Genomic DNA, 16,625 nt, shown 5'->3' on the forward strand with positions numbered 1-16,625 from the left:
TTGGAGTGGCCGGCGCGGCGCTGGCCCATCGTGTAGAGGAGCCATCATACTCACTACCCACTAGGTCAGACCGGTCGTCGAAAATAATGATAACTATGTGATTATTCAGCCATAGGCATAATAATTAATAAACTTCATTAAAAATATGTAATGAGAATACGCACTGAATGCTCTAAATGTATTTTGTAACAATTGCCCCAACTTAAAAAGCGACATATGAATTCCAAGCATGCAAGGACAGGATCAAACTAGTACAGAAGATCTCACAAAAATGACAAAAGAAACAGGTGGCAACGCCATTGGCTAACCGGTAGAGACCTGTACGGATATGATGGTCGTTCTTGTCTACGTGACAGCGTGATAAAACGGTGTCCGTCACTTTCTTTCCCACGGTGTTAAACAGTGACAGTTATTTTATCACGTGGATAAAGATGGATAAAGCTATCCATAATAGGCTGGCTGACCACAATATTGCTATTTTTTAACGCGAGTGAAGGCGAATGAATTCTTTACGATCCATTATAGTTTAACTTGTGGAGATCTATAAAAACTATTTGGAGAGCTCACGTATACCTGGTTACTCAGCTTTATATGCACCCGCATTCGGCAAGCGTTTAAAATTATACCTGCTCTTGCGCTGATCCCTTTGCCCTTTGTTATACCACCTTAATCCCTTTAATTAGGGTTCAAAATTACCTGGCAACTCATTCGCGGTTGGTAATCCCAACTTGGCAGTACAATGCATGGTGATTAACAGCATTTTAACACTTGCATTGCTATGTCAATGTGGTCTTAGCATTCAGTCAATGATCGGACGTCGGTGGTGAAAGTACTGTGACATTTGTGTAGTGAATCAATGGCCTGTTTTCTGTGAGGTGTCTTGGGATCTTATTTTAGAAGGTGGGTTATAATTAATTAATCTACAAAGTATCTCTACCAGTTAATTATAGCTAGGCCCAATACAAAGATAACCTGGTTCACAAAATAGGATTTTTAGGTTTAATAATACTTTCTTATTTAATTGGTTCAACGACAATTGGGACTTTTAAAACCCGGTTGACCGCAATCCGGTCTTTTTATAGATTTTAACGAAGTGCATTCTCTTCGCATTATTGTATAAATGTATAATTATATATAGATCGTACCTCTACACTTTGTGGTTAGTCAGTCAGGAATTTCAATCAATACCTATAAAGAGTTAGTGTTTTGAAATTCTAGACGGCAGCTGTCATATAAATTGTTTATGTTTGAACACGGGTTTCAACTTCTCGTTATAATGAGTTGACTAAATGTTAGTCCCTAAACGTAACTTATCACATTTGTTAAATATTAGTTAAATTCTAGTTACACGTGTTCTATTCTCTGAAAAGAAAAACACATTTAAATTTCAGCGGTATGAGAATTGAGATTACTACATAACATATGGAAGTGTAATTTTGCGTCTGAATTCCAAATGGTCGTATTCCCCTATATTTTCATAGTGATATTAGACTTTTAAGGGGCCCACTGATTAACAGTCCGCCGGACGGTATCGGTCTGTCAGTTAGAACAAAAATGTGACAGTTCTGAACAACTGACAGGCCGATACCGTCCGGCGGACTGTTAATCAGTGGGTCCCTTTAGTCATATAGTAGCAATATTTGGGAGTGAGTAACGTTTCACATTCAAAAGTAGTACTTGGCATTCACTAATAACGCACGCGCACGCTATAGATTACCAGTTTAACTTTGACCACCGAATATAATAGTATTTTGACAATGTATGGGTCAGACTGCCGTATTCGAACTTCAAGATATTCACAAGAGACGACACGTACTAGATCCATTCTAGATACGTTATAGTTTAGATTTCAACTAGTTCTCTTTTGCAATGCAATTCGGGCAACCAATGTCACTTTTACGATAGATCGTGTTAGACATCTATTAGATGTGAATTAGATCTCTAAGTAATATCTTGTGGAAATCGTTCAAGAGTATCTCCAGAATCGCGGAAATATCAAATTTGACAGGTTAGATTTTAAACATATCGTTATCGTATCTTGGCGATGTCTAAAAGATATCTAATAGAAGTCTATTACAAAATCCGAATCGGGCCCTGTGTTAAGTGGTCTACATAGTAACTTCACAATACTCACCTCGTTTGTTAAAATACTTATGCAACAAGAGTCATGTTCTATAATTAAATTCTTCGCGCATCTCAATTTGACAGATGTATTACTGGCATTGACATTTCAGTATAGTTTGTATTGTGGAATTTCAAGAATTTAGTTCCTTTGTTTTCAAGTTCGGTGACCTTCACAAGATGTATCTATACATCAATAGGGAATATTACTGCTATGTTCTGCCGCCAGAGTGCAGCACTTTGCCCATTCGTAAACCATAGAGTAACATATTATACATACTGTGCCTTAAACTGTTTTTTGACAAGTTATCAAAGACAATAAAAATATGACATTGATACTTCAAGGCGGTTTGTTAACAAAGGGCCTACCGGGAAACGCGAAAATCGAAACTCAGCTACCTGCCTCTTTATCACTTGAATATGCAAGAGTGATAGAGAGGTTAGATAACAAAATTTCGACTCTCTCGTTTGCGGTAGACCCTCAGATTGTGAGTAGGTATTGTGGTAGTGGCGTCCTCTGCGTGGCCTACGCAGAGTTTCGCGTAATATTCCCTATTGTACATTTATTTATTTATTTAATCTTTATTGCACAAATAAAAAACACAAGTGCGAAAGGCGGACTTAATGCTACAATGCATTCTCTACCAGTCAACCTTCGGGCAAAGCAGATAACTTGTAGGCGGTGCAACATCATATTGTAATTACAAAACATAGTAAGTATCTACTTTTATCTATATAGAGTTCACGTATGTAACTCTTCAAAGCTGCAATCTAAAGCTTATCGCTAGATTGCGGTTCTAGCTAAATTTGACAATCCATAGCGTAAGTATGTAACAACCAATTTAGCTAGGACCCTAAATGCCGTAACAATCCCGTGTGGTGACTGTACAGTAGATAAGAAATTTCGTGTAAAGTTGTCAGGAATATAATTTTAGAATCTATGTACTTCATTTAATTGATGATGACGTAATAATATTAGAATAAGGTAATATTATTACCACGTAGTATTTATATAAAATTCCTCATATCGGTAATCCAAAAATGTTATGCAAAAAACTATATAACTATCTATATATATACGGAAAGTATGGCACCCTAAAAACCTTACTGTAAATACATTTTACTTACGGTTTTGTAATTATGATACATAATAACTTAAGTTACATTCAGATACCTACCTTACCAAATTCTAACTGTGGGTCTATTGAAATAGTACTTTTTCCGATTGAAAGTTCTTTTCTTACGAATTTCACAAACCCTGCCTGCCTTCCTAATGCTTAAATACCTAATTAATTATTTAATGTAATTACGGTTCACTACTGAGAAGTTAATAACTAGATAAGTAATGAAAATGGATCTACGGTATTTAATTTGCCTTATTTATCGTATGAACTTAAGCCTTTTCAAAAATAATATAACGTGAAATTGCAATACACTTAACGCGTTTTAGAAAATACGAGTCGGGCTCCTTACTTTTTAGGGTTCCGTAGCCAAATGGCAAAAAACGGAACCCTTATAGATTCGTCATGTCTGTCTGTCCGTCTGTCTGTCCGTCTGTCTGTCCGTCCGTATGTCACAGCCACTTTTCTCCGAAACTATAAGAACTATACTGTTGAAACTTGGTAAGTAGATGTATTCTGTGAACCGCATTAAGATTTTCACACAAAAATAGAAAAAAAACAATTAATTTTTGGGGTTCCCCATACTTCGAACTGAAACTCAAAATTTTTTTTTTTCATCAAACCCATACGTGTGGGGTATCTATGGATAGGTCTTCAAAAATGATATTGAGGTTCCTAATATCATTTTTTTCTAAACTGAATAGTTTGCGCGAGAGACACTTCCAAAGTGGTAAAATGTGTGTCCCCCCCCCCTAACTTCTAAAATAAGAGAATGATAAAACTAAAAAAAATATATGATGTACATTGCCATGTAAACTTCCACCGAAAATTGGTTTGAACGAGATCTAGCAAGTAGTTTTTTTTTAATACGTCATAAATCGCCTAAATACGGAACCCTTCATGGGCGAGTCCGACTCGCACTTGGCCGCTTTTTAGTATTTGTTGTTACAGCGGCAACAGAAGTACATCATTTGTGAAAATTTAAACTGTATAGCTATCACGGTCATGAGATACAGCCTGGTGACATACAGACAGACGGACAGTGGAGTCTTAGTAATAGGGTTGAAAGGCACAGCGGTGACAACAACGACGCCGCAAAAGTAATGCAGCTAGCTGCAGTTGACATCCGAACTTCACCTTTAAGGTGACACTCCATTTCCAACCGCAGCTGCACTACTGTTTTTACTTTGGAAATTGACAGTAACAGCGACGCGTTCAGTACCAGTAGTGCAGCTGCGGTCAGAAATGGAATGTTACCCTTAGTTTTACTTATCTTTGTGCTCTTTAAACGTCAAATCAAATTGTTCCCGTCCATTGGTATAGTATAAAGAACTGGATACCCAATCAGCCGCCAAAAATGGCCCCACAAAAGTGATGTCAAAACAGATCATGCATTACTTTTTCGTTTAGTCTTGTTTGAAACGCTCAAATGTGAAGTTGTCAACAATTACGAAATGTGCCGTTAAAATATGTAAAAATAACAATTATAAAACAAGGAAAAAGGATGGAATGTATTTCTTTCGGTAGTTCTTTGGATAGCATTACATAATTTATGTAATCTGGTGGTAATTTTATGGTTTTGAATAAATTAATTTGTTAGTACCAAAGAAGGGATGTTAAGGAACAAAAATCTAATGAGTCGATGTGAGGTCAATATTTTTTTATATTTTTATATGGAATTCATAAGAAATAATATTATGTTTAAATTCAAGATTTCCAAGAAAACCTATGCGACGTGCAAAGTGGACTGCTATTTAATTATAGCAAGAGATAGGGGTGATGCAGTTTTAAACAAGGCAAAACGGCACTTGTGTGTTCGGCCCATTTCCCTGTTTCCGACATATACACCACCAATAAGGGCTTATATCGACTAACTGTAAATGCTAAACCTGTCGGAACACAGTGACAACCACAGGATTTTTTTTTATAAAGTATAGGTAGACTAGACTTTATAAAAAAAATCCAATCAGTATCTAAATGTCCCCGTGCACCCGCGCTATGAGTAAATGTAGATCTTAAATACACAGTTATTTAATAAGTAGAATTTATTTCAAGGAAATTAGTATTTAAAGACGTGTACTTACGAATTAAAAATTTAATTTGTTTGAATTTGAACCACGAATTAATTTTATTTGAGCTCCCGATTAAATTAAATTTGTTTTATTTATTACTTCAATTGGTTTTCCTGTACAGTAATACATATTAAAGTGTACCAAAGTGACTCCATTCATTCATTATTCTCGTTTGACGTTGTTTGACGTAAATACGTTACGTTTAGTGCCATCGGACTAAGTTTTTTAACAGTGTTGGTACTTATGTTTGCAAATTTGACACTTAATGCTTACGACATTAAGCTCTTTTCTGTACGAAACATTTATCTTGACTCAAAATTTACGTAAGCGTTTTTATCATCAATGCAAATGGTGCGAAACGTCATTGGGATCCACATTTCTTGACGTTTTTGTTCTGCTTTGTGTGTCTATTTCTTTTATATTAAGTCAGTGTTCCCGTCAAACCGTGATGATAATTATGATATCGGATATATTATGACTATGTTACCAAAAATTATGTTTGTAACGCGAACTTTCCCAAATACATTAATTCGCTATGTTTAGTTCGTATCATCTCTTACTAGATGGCGCTAGTAGTCCTCGATTTCGACGTAAACATTAGCGATATTTTATCTTTCCCGTAGTTTTAAAAATCCAAAACCTTGCGTAACCTGTGTTAAGTGTTGCCTAGTTTTTTTGAGTACACATAACGAATGTGCAAAGTAAGATTAATGTAAATTAGTTAGCCTTCAGTTCCTATGTAAACCATAGTTCACTGTATCTTTAATAGATGGCGATACTAATACCCAATGTTTCATCTTAATCCTAGTTTTCCTTACGCATTTCGTAACACTTGTATTTTTACCAAAACGTAGCAAATGTATAGATATAGATTAATGTGATCTTGTCAACTCATACATATATAGTTCACCTATATGAACAGAGATGGCGTTAGTAGGTAGGCCTATCATATCTCGTTCCTGAAACCTGTAAAAAATACAGAACATCATGTAACATGTTTCTAAAAATATATCGAATGTATCCAAATAGTTTAACATATAAAAACAACGCGCATGTTCGTACAACTGAACTGGTTACCAAATCAGTCACAATATGTCACTGTACAGTGCGCATAGCCATCCTACATGGCGGTATTAAGATTTTTCCTAGAATAAGGACCCCATGGCGGTGTTAAGATTTTTCCTAGAATAAGGACCCGATGCACCTAATATTGTAATTGTTGAGAAATGAGAGAGAATAAGCTAGGAGTCATTAGGCGAACGGACTGCGTACCCTCTGGGACCTTTCTGGACCATCTTCACAACCAAATCCTCGTCACCTCCCCTAGGCGCTCGACTGCTGTCCTGTCTTGGACGCTGCTCGGCCTTAGGCTATTAGTTTAGTTAGTCTAGCCAGTTACATAGTTCCTGATCCTGTACCTAGTGTTAGCGCCGACTGGTTAATATACGGCTATCTGCCATTACTCCGTGTTTATCTTCGCTCCTCACCGCACGCCCCACCGCTCTCGGAGAAATCTACTCCCTACATGTTAATATTTCGCAGATACTATTACAAAAAACTTTAGTATAAAATCAGGATTATTGGGTAGTAAATTGGTCAAAAGCAGTGAGTCAAAAGCAGCTTCAATGCGAATCTGGGGGCACGGTAGTGCCCCCGCCAAGACGAGCAAAGCGAAGCGCAAGGGCACTACCTACCTTTTCTCGAAGCGCTTCGTCGTTTTTTTTAACCCTCATAACTTGGGTTTGGATTATACCAGATAAACAAAATTCTCGGGATATGAGACATCATCATCAGGGGAATTTTTTATGTTTAATAAGTCCACTATTGACAAATAGTGGACTTATTAAACATAAAAAATTTCAATTGCATAGCTCTTATACTTTAGATTTTATTCATATCTAAAAAACCCCGATTTCGTCACTGACTCACTCACTCACTGTTGATCATCAAAACCTCTAGAGTACTTCCTGAAGTCCTAGAACGCTGAAATTTGGTATGTAAGATAGTATTAGTACACAAACAACAAAAAAATTCAAAAACTTGAAATTTTTTGCCCCGAAGGGGGGGAAAAGGGGGGTGGACTTTTGTATGGGAAATCAATAACCGCTGAACCGATTTAGTTAAAATTTGGTATGTAGATAGTTTTTGTAATGGGAAATGGCATAGAATAGTTTTCAACCCCAAAATCGTCCCGTAAGGGTGAAAAGGGGGTGGACAAGGGCGTTAGGGGAAAAAGAGGGTTGAAGTTTGTATGGGGAATCAGTAAAAAGCAGATTGTATAAAAGATGCCACCAGGTACGTATTTCAGGTTTTTTAATAGTAGGTATTTAAATCACATGCGCAACCCTTTAAATTAGGGGATGGAAGCAACTTACAAAAAGAAGTGAAATCCCACCAAAAACATTTTCATGTAAAATGTTGCCAAGACGAAACCATAAGGCTCGCACTGACAAAAAGTTAAAATATATGTGGCTTGGCCGTTTGGTTATTGTATTATAAAAAATAATGAATAATGAATACATTTTTCACCTTACGTCCATGTGACAGTAGCGAAACGGCCAAGCCACATATTTTGATTAAGGTGTAGAGTTTGTGAAGTTAGGGCTTGTAGAGTTAGAAGCTTGGCTCTACAAGAGATCTGATAACTTTTTGTCAGTGCGAGCCTTATGGTTTCGTCTTGGCAACATTTTACATGAAAATGTTTTTGGTGGGATATAATAGTCTGTTAAGCCATTTCCGTCGTCGAAAAGCGGCAAATTTGAAAAATATAGGCGCAAACGGTAATCGTCCCATAAAAAAATTGAATTTCGCGCCTCTTGCTACTGACAAACTTGTTTCACCGGCTATATACATTATTCCTTTATAATTAATCGAGATATGGTTTCCCACGTAACAACGGGCAATTAATACAAGATCGGTCAAGATGAGAAGGGAAGCCATTTCCTTTTATGGCATACATGTTTATAAAATAGGTTTTTGTTACTGTTTCTGTTGTGGATCCCACGGTTTAACTCAACTTGTTTATACATTCTTTTTAGACAGAATAATTATATTTAACTATGTAGGTACTTAATAGGTTCTCAGGCCTGGCTTGATCAAACCAGATTTCATAAAACCTTATCTGTGAAAAGGGCATTTCTATTTAAAGTTGTACCCCAACTTGCATTTAAGATTTTGAAATGTTATATTATTTCATTTATTTCCACTCAGAATCACGAGCTTTTTCGATCCTAATACAAGAAAAAAAGTGTCCGCAAAATTTCATTATTAGGGTTCCGTAGCCAAATGGCAAAAAACGGAACCCTTATAGATTCGTCATGTCTGTCTGTCTGTCCGTCTGTCTGTCCGTCTGTCTGTCCGTCCGTATGTCACAGCCACTTTTCTCCGAAACTATAAGAACTATACTGTTGAAACTTGGTAAGTAGATGTATTCTGTGAACCGCATTAAGATTTTCACACAAAAATAAAAAAAAAAAACAATAAATTTTTGGGGTTCCCCATACTTCGAACTGAAACTCAAATTTTTTTTTTCATCAAACCCATACGTGTGGGGTATCTATGGATAGGTCTTCAAAAATGATATTGAGGTTTCTAATATCATTTTTTTCTAAACTGAATAGTTTGCGCGAGAGACACTTCCAAAGTGGTAAAATGTGTGTCCCCCCCCCCCCTAACTTCTAAAATAAGAGAATGATAAAACTAAAAAAAATATATGATGTACATTACCATGTAAACTTCCACCGAAAATTGGTTTGAACGAGATCTAGCAAGTAGTTTTTTTTTAATACGTCATAAATCGCCTAAATACGGAACCCTTTATGGGCGAGTCCGACTCGCACTTGGCCGCTTTTTTTTTGTCAGTTTTGTAAATAAATGTTTGAACTAATTGTCACAGTATAATCGGTACTAACTTAACAGGGTCATTGTTTAATTTCACATTGCAATGGTTCTATATTTCCAAGTATCAACACTGTATTGTTACTGTGAGGATGTGATATAAAAATAGCACATATTTTATTTCCATTACAACTGAAAGAGAACAATAAGATCATATTATGGTTCCAATGCCGGTGTACACTTAGATATAACAAACATACTTGTTTAAGCTACCGATGCATTATGTTATATTATAATTGACTATGTATCACATATGCCATAGAATATGCAAACGTGCTAAATATTTAAATACCTATATATTTTTATTCTCACACACATTCGAACAAATTAATAAATACTACGTCGAAACGCAAATGGAACAAACGATTAGTGTTTTTTTCTTAATTCACAGATAAAACAAGTTCCCGAATCGTCTCTCATTAACAAATTATTGCACAAGAATAAATGAAGTAGTTAAGTTCCATTACGGCTTTACTATTGCACCATAATGACCACGCTTATTGACCGTTTTTTTGTTACAGATCTAATTTGGGAATCGAAATGTCCCCAAACAAAGAAAACACCATGCAACCAGCAACGCTACAAGAAGCCATCAACATTATTAAATTCTTAACAACATCACACAAGCAAGAAATATCCAAACTAAAGGAGTCTCTGCAAAAGCAAGCAGCTCTTATAAAGAAATTAGAAGCAAATAGAAAAAAGGAACTCGAGTTTTTATCAAGTGAACTTCAAAACTATGAGGTGAACTTGGCGATAAGCAAAGAAACAGTTACAAAACAAATAGCAGAGAAAGATGATATCATACAGAAGCAGACGGAAATTATCGAGGAGCTTAATAAAAAGTTAAAACTCCATGAAGAACTAAGTTTACCAGAAATAAACATCGTGGCACCTGTCGATTCGAATTCTGACTCGGGAGTAGCAATGGATGAAAGCAATCTGAAGTCTGACACAAACAAAATTGAAGCTAAAACCACTAGAAAATATAGCAGAAGATTTGCAGAATCAATAAGTTTCTTAAGAAGAGTAGATTTTTCACCTATGAAATATAAACCATGTAATCGCGAGTGCACTAAAAAGAAAGATGAAAAGAAGTCGACCAGTCTAGATATCCCGTACACAGATAAAGGGTTAACTAGACAACTTAGTAGTGAAAGAGTTATGAGCGATGATGACTCTTACTTGTCGGCTGATCCAGTGCTTTCTGATAGTATGATAGAAGCATTAGTAATTAGGCCAAAGAAAATGGATGATAGCATGAATAACCATTTCTCTGATGACGGCAGCGAAGACACCAGTGAAGAAGTTTTCGATAGAGTTATGACAAGAAGCAGCGTCAGACGATCAGTGAAGGCGAATCCGAAATATAAGAAAATCAATCGAACGAAATCGAAACTTCTAGAGCAAGTAAAAGTTAACATTATTGATTAATACGTAAACTATGTTTAATCGGTACAATACGTACATATTACCTATTGTAAATCTGAATGAAAAATGATTTGTATCATTAGATGAAATAAAGTTTTGATACTCTCTTTACAGAACATTATTTTTTTTTCAGCCCAAATTTTTATATTTTCAGAAAAAAAATGTACAATCAACATAGATTTACCTACTATCATACACCTATAGGTATACAAAATTCGTTTTATTAATGAGCCGGTTATAACTTTGCCTATTGTACAATGCTGTATTTTGATGCATTTGAACAAAAACTGTGTGCCACAGGCGGCTTGTTTTCATCAATGAAGACCGATCGCATTAAAAAAAAATCATGTATTTGCTTTTTGAACATACCTTAAAGCTGCGAGGTTCATAAAATTTCATATAAAGGTAGGTAACTCAGTTTATTTGTAATATTCAAATACATAAATTCGTGGGCGCGATTTTCCGTCCACGTAATATAGTTAGTATTTACTTTTAAGTTCACATTCACTGCAAAGAAAAAGTTGTGTTCATTTTGTATTGGAAATGGGGACTTGGCACTGTACAGTGTTAAAGAGGAACACAGAACACAATGACATGTAGATATCTAACAGCCTAACAGGCTAACCACAGACAGTAAACATTTGACGCCGCATCCAGGTAAAATGTAGCAGTAAAATGAATCATAGTATGTCCGGTAACAAAAATAAATAACACGGAGCTATGCACACACTCCTGGGACTCGAAAAATATTGGTGCAAAATATGGAATAATTTTTCGCAAGCTCGGATGCACTTTTCAATACAAAAAGGTATGGGATATAGTTGCATTGTTAATACACGTTACAGTATTTTTCCTTTTGCTATGCATCAACATTCGGTTGATTTTGTTATTACATATTTCAATTATTCTCTTTTTGTATTTTGAACAAACAAACAAGCTTACGACCCGCCTCGTGGGATGTGGATATGACATTGCATTATGAACGCCAGCCATTTTTTTTTTGTTTATTTGGTTCATGTTTTTTTAATCCACTTAAATAAGGTTTAAGTTGACTTTCGGACGCAGCTGTATTACTATTGCGGGGAAACTAGAACTATTGGAAAAATAAAAATTCAAAAGTTTTCAAACCCAAATTACAAAAAAAGGCGGATTTGTAGCAAATTTCAAGAAATACTATTTTGTATTTATTATGCACATTTAACTTTAATTGACATCAACTTCTTCGTAATCTATATACTAATACGCTACTATTCGGTCAGGTTTGCACCTAACTGTATTTAAAACCCTTCATCGAAAAATGCTAAACTAAACATAATATCACATACCTATGTATATAACGCTTATTGCATAGGAGCCAATTCAAAACTAGTATAAAAATAAATCCTCGCATATTTCTGCTCTAAAAGAGAAAAATCGCTCTCATTACCCACGATATAGCAGATTTTCATAACTTCACATGCAAAGAAAAGCCCTTTTCTTTAAAGTATGATCTACGGGTCTATTATAACCTACGAGGCCTCGTAGGTAATATATCTTATCTTATCTTACATAAATCGGATGTCTAAGGTCGCGGTTGTGGATTGGTGTAATTTTTTACTTTTGTTTGGTTTTCTATTGCGACCATTTTACACACATCAATATATAACATATGTTTAGAAAAAAACATGAATGTTCCCACTTATTAACAAATATAATTTACTCGGCATTTAATAAAAGCCTTAACTTGACCTTAACGATGTAGGTAGGTATCTCACATTTGTGCTGAATAAATACCGTGGTATATATTGTACACAATACACATCGTATCTGCTGCATAGAAAAAAGCGCTGGTGGCCTAGCGGTAAGAGCGTCCGAATACAACCCGGAGGTCGCGGGTTCAAACCCCGGCTCGTACCAATGAGTTTTTCGGAACTTATGTACGAAATATCATTTGATATTTACCAGTTGCTTTTCGATGAACGAAAACATCGTGAGGAAACCGTACTAATCCAAATAATAGGTTGGAAGGTCAAATGGCAGTCGTTTTCGTAAAAACTAGAGCCTATGTCAATTCCTGGGACTAGTTGTCAAGCGGACCCCAGGCTCCCATGGGCCGTGGCAAAATGCCGAGATAACGCGAGGAAGAAGATCTGCTGCATAGAAGACTATGCCACAGATAGATCAATGTATACCTACTGTAACTTTTATCAAGATAATGTATATGTCGGCGGCAGATCGTAAACTCGGGCACATCGAGATATTCCTAGGCATATCATGAAACGCCGCCATTTCATGATCTGACTAGCGACTACCAGCCATATCGTTCAAACATCAACGTTTGACGATTTGCCTGGCGACGTTTAGGCATATCAAAAAAAGGAGGGTGTGATATTCCTAGGCATATCATGAAACGCCGGCATTTTATGATCTGCCTAGCGCGACCATCAGCCATATCGTGTAAACCTCAATGGGTGATATTCCTAGGCAGATCATGAAATGCCGGCATTTCATGATCTGCCTAGCGACCACCAGCCATATCGTGTAAACCTCAAAGGGTGATATTCCTAGGCAGATCATGATACGCCTGCATTTCATGATCTGCCTAGCGCGACCACCAGCCAAATCGTGCAAACCTCAATGGGTGATATTCCTAGGCAGAACATGAAACGCCGGCATTTCATGATATTCCTAGGCAGATCGTGAAACGCCGGCATTTCATGATCTGACTAGCGACCATCAGCCATATCGTGCAAACCTCAATGGGTGATATGATATTCCTAGGCAGATCATGAAACGCCGGCATTTCATGATCTGCCTAGCGACCACCAGCCATATCGTGCAAAACTCAAGGTGTAATTTTTGTAAATACGCATGCTGTTCAAAATGAACGTAAACTTGTATTAAAATGTACCTACGATCTGGCAACACTGGCGGACGCAGCGCCACATAGAATGCAGCGCCGCCAGTGACAAAAAATGCAATTCTTTTACGATGCGATTGGTATAGTCCGTCAACCAAATCTTGTCAGTAGCAATGTAAAGCAAACTAAAGTAGGGCAACACTCAAAGAGCAGTATTGCGCTAAAAAAAGCAGCAATGTACATCGAACCAACAGTTTTTTTTTCCGCTGAGCGCGCCCTGCGTACGTCAATTCAAATTGTCACTCGCGGTTTATTGAAAAAAATTGAAACATGGACGGACAATTTAAAAGCGATGTTAAAACAATGTTAATCAAAATGATGAACAAATTTGAAGATATCAAAAACAACTCCCTATCGTAGTGCTTATATTCTCTTTGTTCCCTACCTATGTCTTCTAAGTTTACTAAAATAAAATCATATCAAAATGCAGATAATTAGATAGTGCATATATTTGTTATTTACAATATAATATGCCACTTGTTAATGTAAATTAGTGTACTGTTCTGGATGAATATGACATACCTGTGTAATTTTTTTGATTGGTATGTATTGTACAATATACATATTAAAAATAAAACAACTGATATTTGGGTGTTTATTTAATTTAAAGGTAAATAAGATAAGGGTCACTTTTCGACTTGGTTGCGTTGTACACGTACATAAACCGCCATTGGTAAGTATTGTCTGAAAAGATACTACCTACTACGAACGCCTTATATTGGGCAAGATTTAATCCTGCAACAAACATGTATGGATTAGGTAGATATTGCGAAAGAACGGCGATATAATCAAGGCTCTTAATACTGTTTAAAAGGTTTACCTTTGTAAATAGTCACAACTGATTGCTGAAAATATTAGACATGTGGGCCTATGGACGGTTTCCATGTCACAATTTATGGTCTTGTTGGATAGATTTAGGCATACGTTTTAATTTTATTTATGCCTTTTAACCCTAAAACAAAAAACTGAACATAATCTTAAAAGTTCGAAAGAGTTCTTCCAATACTTGTCATAACCTCAATTTTTAGTAATGTTTACCATCAACGAGCATGATTGTACATTGTAGGCCCCTTAGCTTTGCTTATTGTTATTTAATGTATTGGTATTTAATGGTGACAGTAGAAATATCTCTTGAAACAGAAACGATTCAGAATGAAAACCAAATGAAAACAAATAAGGTGACGGCTGTCACTCACGATCCACATTCCACAGATAAAACACAGATGACACGCGTTTTGGAATTATTTGAACACAGTGTTGCTAACCCGCGATTTTTCAAATTTGCCGCCTTTTACTACTGACAAGATTTGGTTGACGGACTTTATATCTGCACCTGGAAACTAGGAATTTGACGAATACATTGCTCCTATCGATCTGCCGCCTCTTTTATCAGACAGATCGTGATATGCCTCAGTTAATTTTAATCAGATCATGAAATGGCGGCGTTTCATGATATGCCTAGGAATATCTCATCAATTATTTAACGATGCGCCCGGTATGAAGCTAGGAATATCAACGAATACATTGGTCTGACCGATCTGCCGCCTCTTTTATAAGGCAGATCGTGATATGCCTGGGTTAATCTTAGTCAGATCATGAAATGGCGGCGTTTCATGATATGCCTAGGAATATCTCGATATGCCCGATTTTACGATCTGCCGCCGACATATATACCGCAACTCTTAACGGTAAAAGCAGCAGTTTTTCATACTAACGAAGTTTCTCGCACGCCAACTTACGATGATTTACGATATATCTTAGGCCTTCGCTTGACAATAGTCGACCTCATTACACTGTATCCTAGTTGCGGTAAGGCTTAGAATCCTCTGAATTCCGTTGGGTTCGAATTGCATTAGGCCGTTTTTCGCCTTGAACTAAAGTAGTTGAAGTAAAAGCGTTGTCTAGAATAATAAGCGTTTTTCCTATAGAATAAGGAGAAAGGCGAGAAATGTTGTTTTCTTTCTGTAGCAACTAGTATAATAAAACCAAATGGATAACAATGATCATGTTAAGAAAATGTGAAAAATCTGTTAGTGAAATTGAGATATGTATTTAAAAGGGTACGTATAGCGGAAACTTTTTAAAACAGATTTTCAGACAACCCGACAAGAAATCCAACAGTGAAAAATCTAATCTATACCTACTAGTGTTTAGGTACCTACATTTGCGTCAAAATTCTAAAGTAGAGCACAGTTTACGCACACAAAAACACAATATGCATTCTTTGCGCATACTTACAACGGGATTTCCATTTTCCTACTATAGGTACTTAAGGGTTAAGTATTCATCTAGTTTTTTACCTTACAGTAATAAATGACTATTTGTGACGTTTTCAATAAAAGGTACCAGTTTGTCGTTTACCATAAGAACGAAATTTGTAGGTATCTTTATACGAATAACCGGCCAGAGCGTCCTTATGGCAAGCGATTTTGTGCATCATAATGTTTAGAGTACCTAGACTACCAATTACAGGTAAACACAACATGCATTAGGTAGTTTATAAGATGTCGTTGACGTGTTGCCACTGTTGGTGATCTTAAATAATAAAATAATTTCGCTAGCAGATTTTACCAATTGCAAAATATCCATCATTTTCCCTCCACTTGCCGACACAACTACAAAGCCACTTACCGTCACAAAACGCTGGCCGTCAACTGTAAAAGTTCTGGATCGTGACTGGAGTGTTGGGCAGGTAAAGGCACACATACCCTACCCTTTTATTATTATCAACCGGCGGACCAATTTTTACAAGCATTTGCTGGGTCGGCGTTTAAAGGATGGACGGGTTTACACCGAATTCTAGTATTGTTGAGATGAAAATGCTTTGAAGGAATAGTTTTTTTGTGATTTTGGTTAAAATTATCTTTGTTGTCTTATTTCTGACCACCCTGTGATGCTCTTTTTAGGGTTCCGTAGCCAAATGGCAAAAAACGGAACCCTTATAGATTCGTCATGTCTGTCTGTCTGTCTGTCCGTCTGTCTGTCCGTCCGTATGTCACAGCCACTTTTCTCCGAAACTATAAGAACTATACTGTTGAAACTTGGTAAGTAGATGTATTCTGTGAACCGCATTAAGATTTTCAC

At 36.4% G+C, this 16,625-nt stretch overlaps 1 protein-coding gene across 1 annotated transcript; it reads left to right on the forward strand.

Annotated features, from left to right (window-relative positions):
• The first annotated feature begins 767 nt into the window (after window positions 1-767).
• LOC134651409 (uncharacterized) lies at window positions 768-10,752 on the forward strand. The gene is made up of 2 exons (XM_063506511.1): window positions 768-900; window positions 9,733-10,752. Exon 2 carries the CDS (start codon window positions 9,752-9,754, stop codon window positions 10,643-10,645), a length of 894 nt encoding a protein of 297 aa, XP_063362581.1. The 5' UTR covers window positions 768-900; window positions 9,733-9,751; the 3' UTR covers window positions 10,646-10,752.
• Window positions 10,753-16,625: the final 5,873 nt, after the last annotated feature.

This window comes from Cydia amplana, chromosome 10 (assembly GCF_948474715.1).
Source record: "Cydia amplana chromosome 10, ilCydAmpl1.1, whole genome shotgun sequence".
NCBI classification, from domain to species: domain Eukaryota; kingdom Metazoa; phylum Arthropoda; class Insecta; order Lepidoptera; family Tortricidae; genus Cydia; species Cydia amplana.

Bases quoted from the DNA above. Each gene is read 5' to 3' on its own strand.
- LOC134651409 (XM_063506511.1), top strand. From the start codon at position 9,752: ATGTCCCCAAACAAAGAAAACACCATGCAACCAGCAACGCTACAAGAA.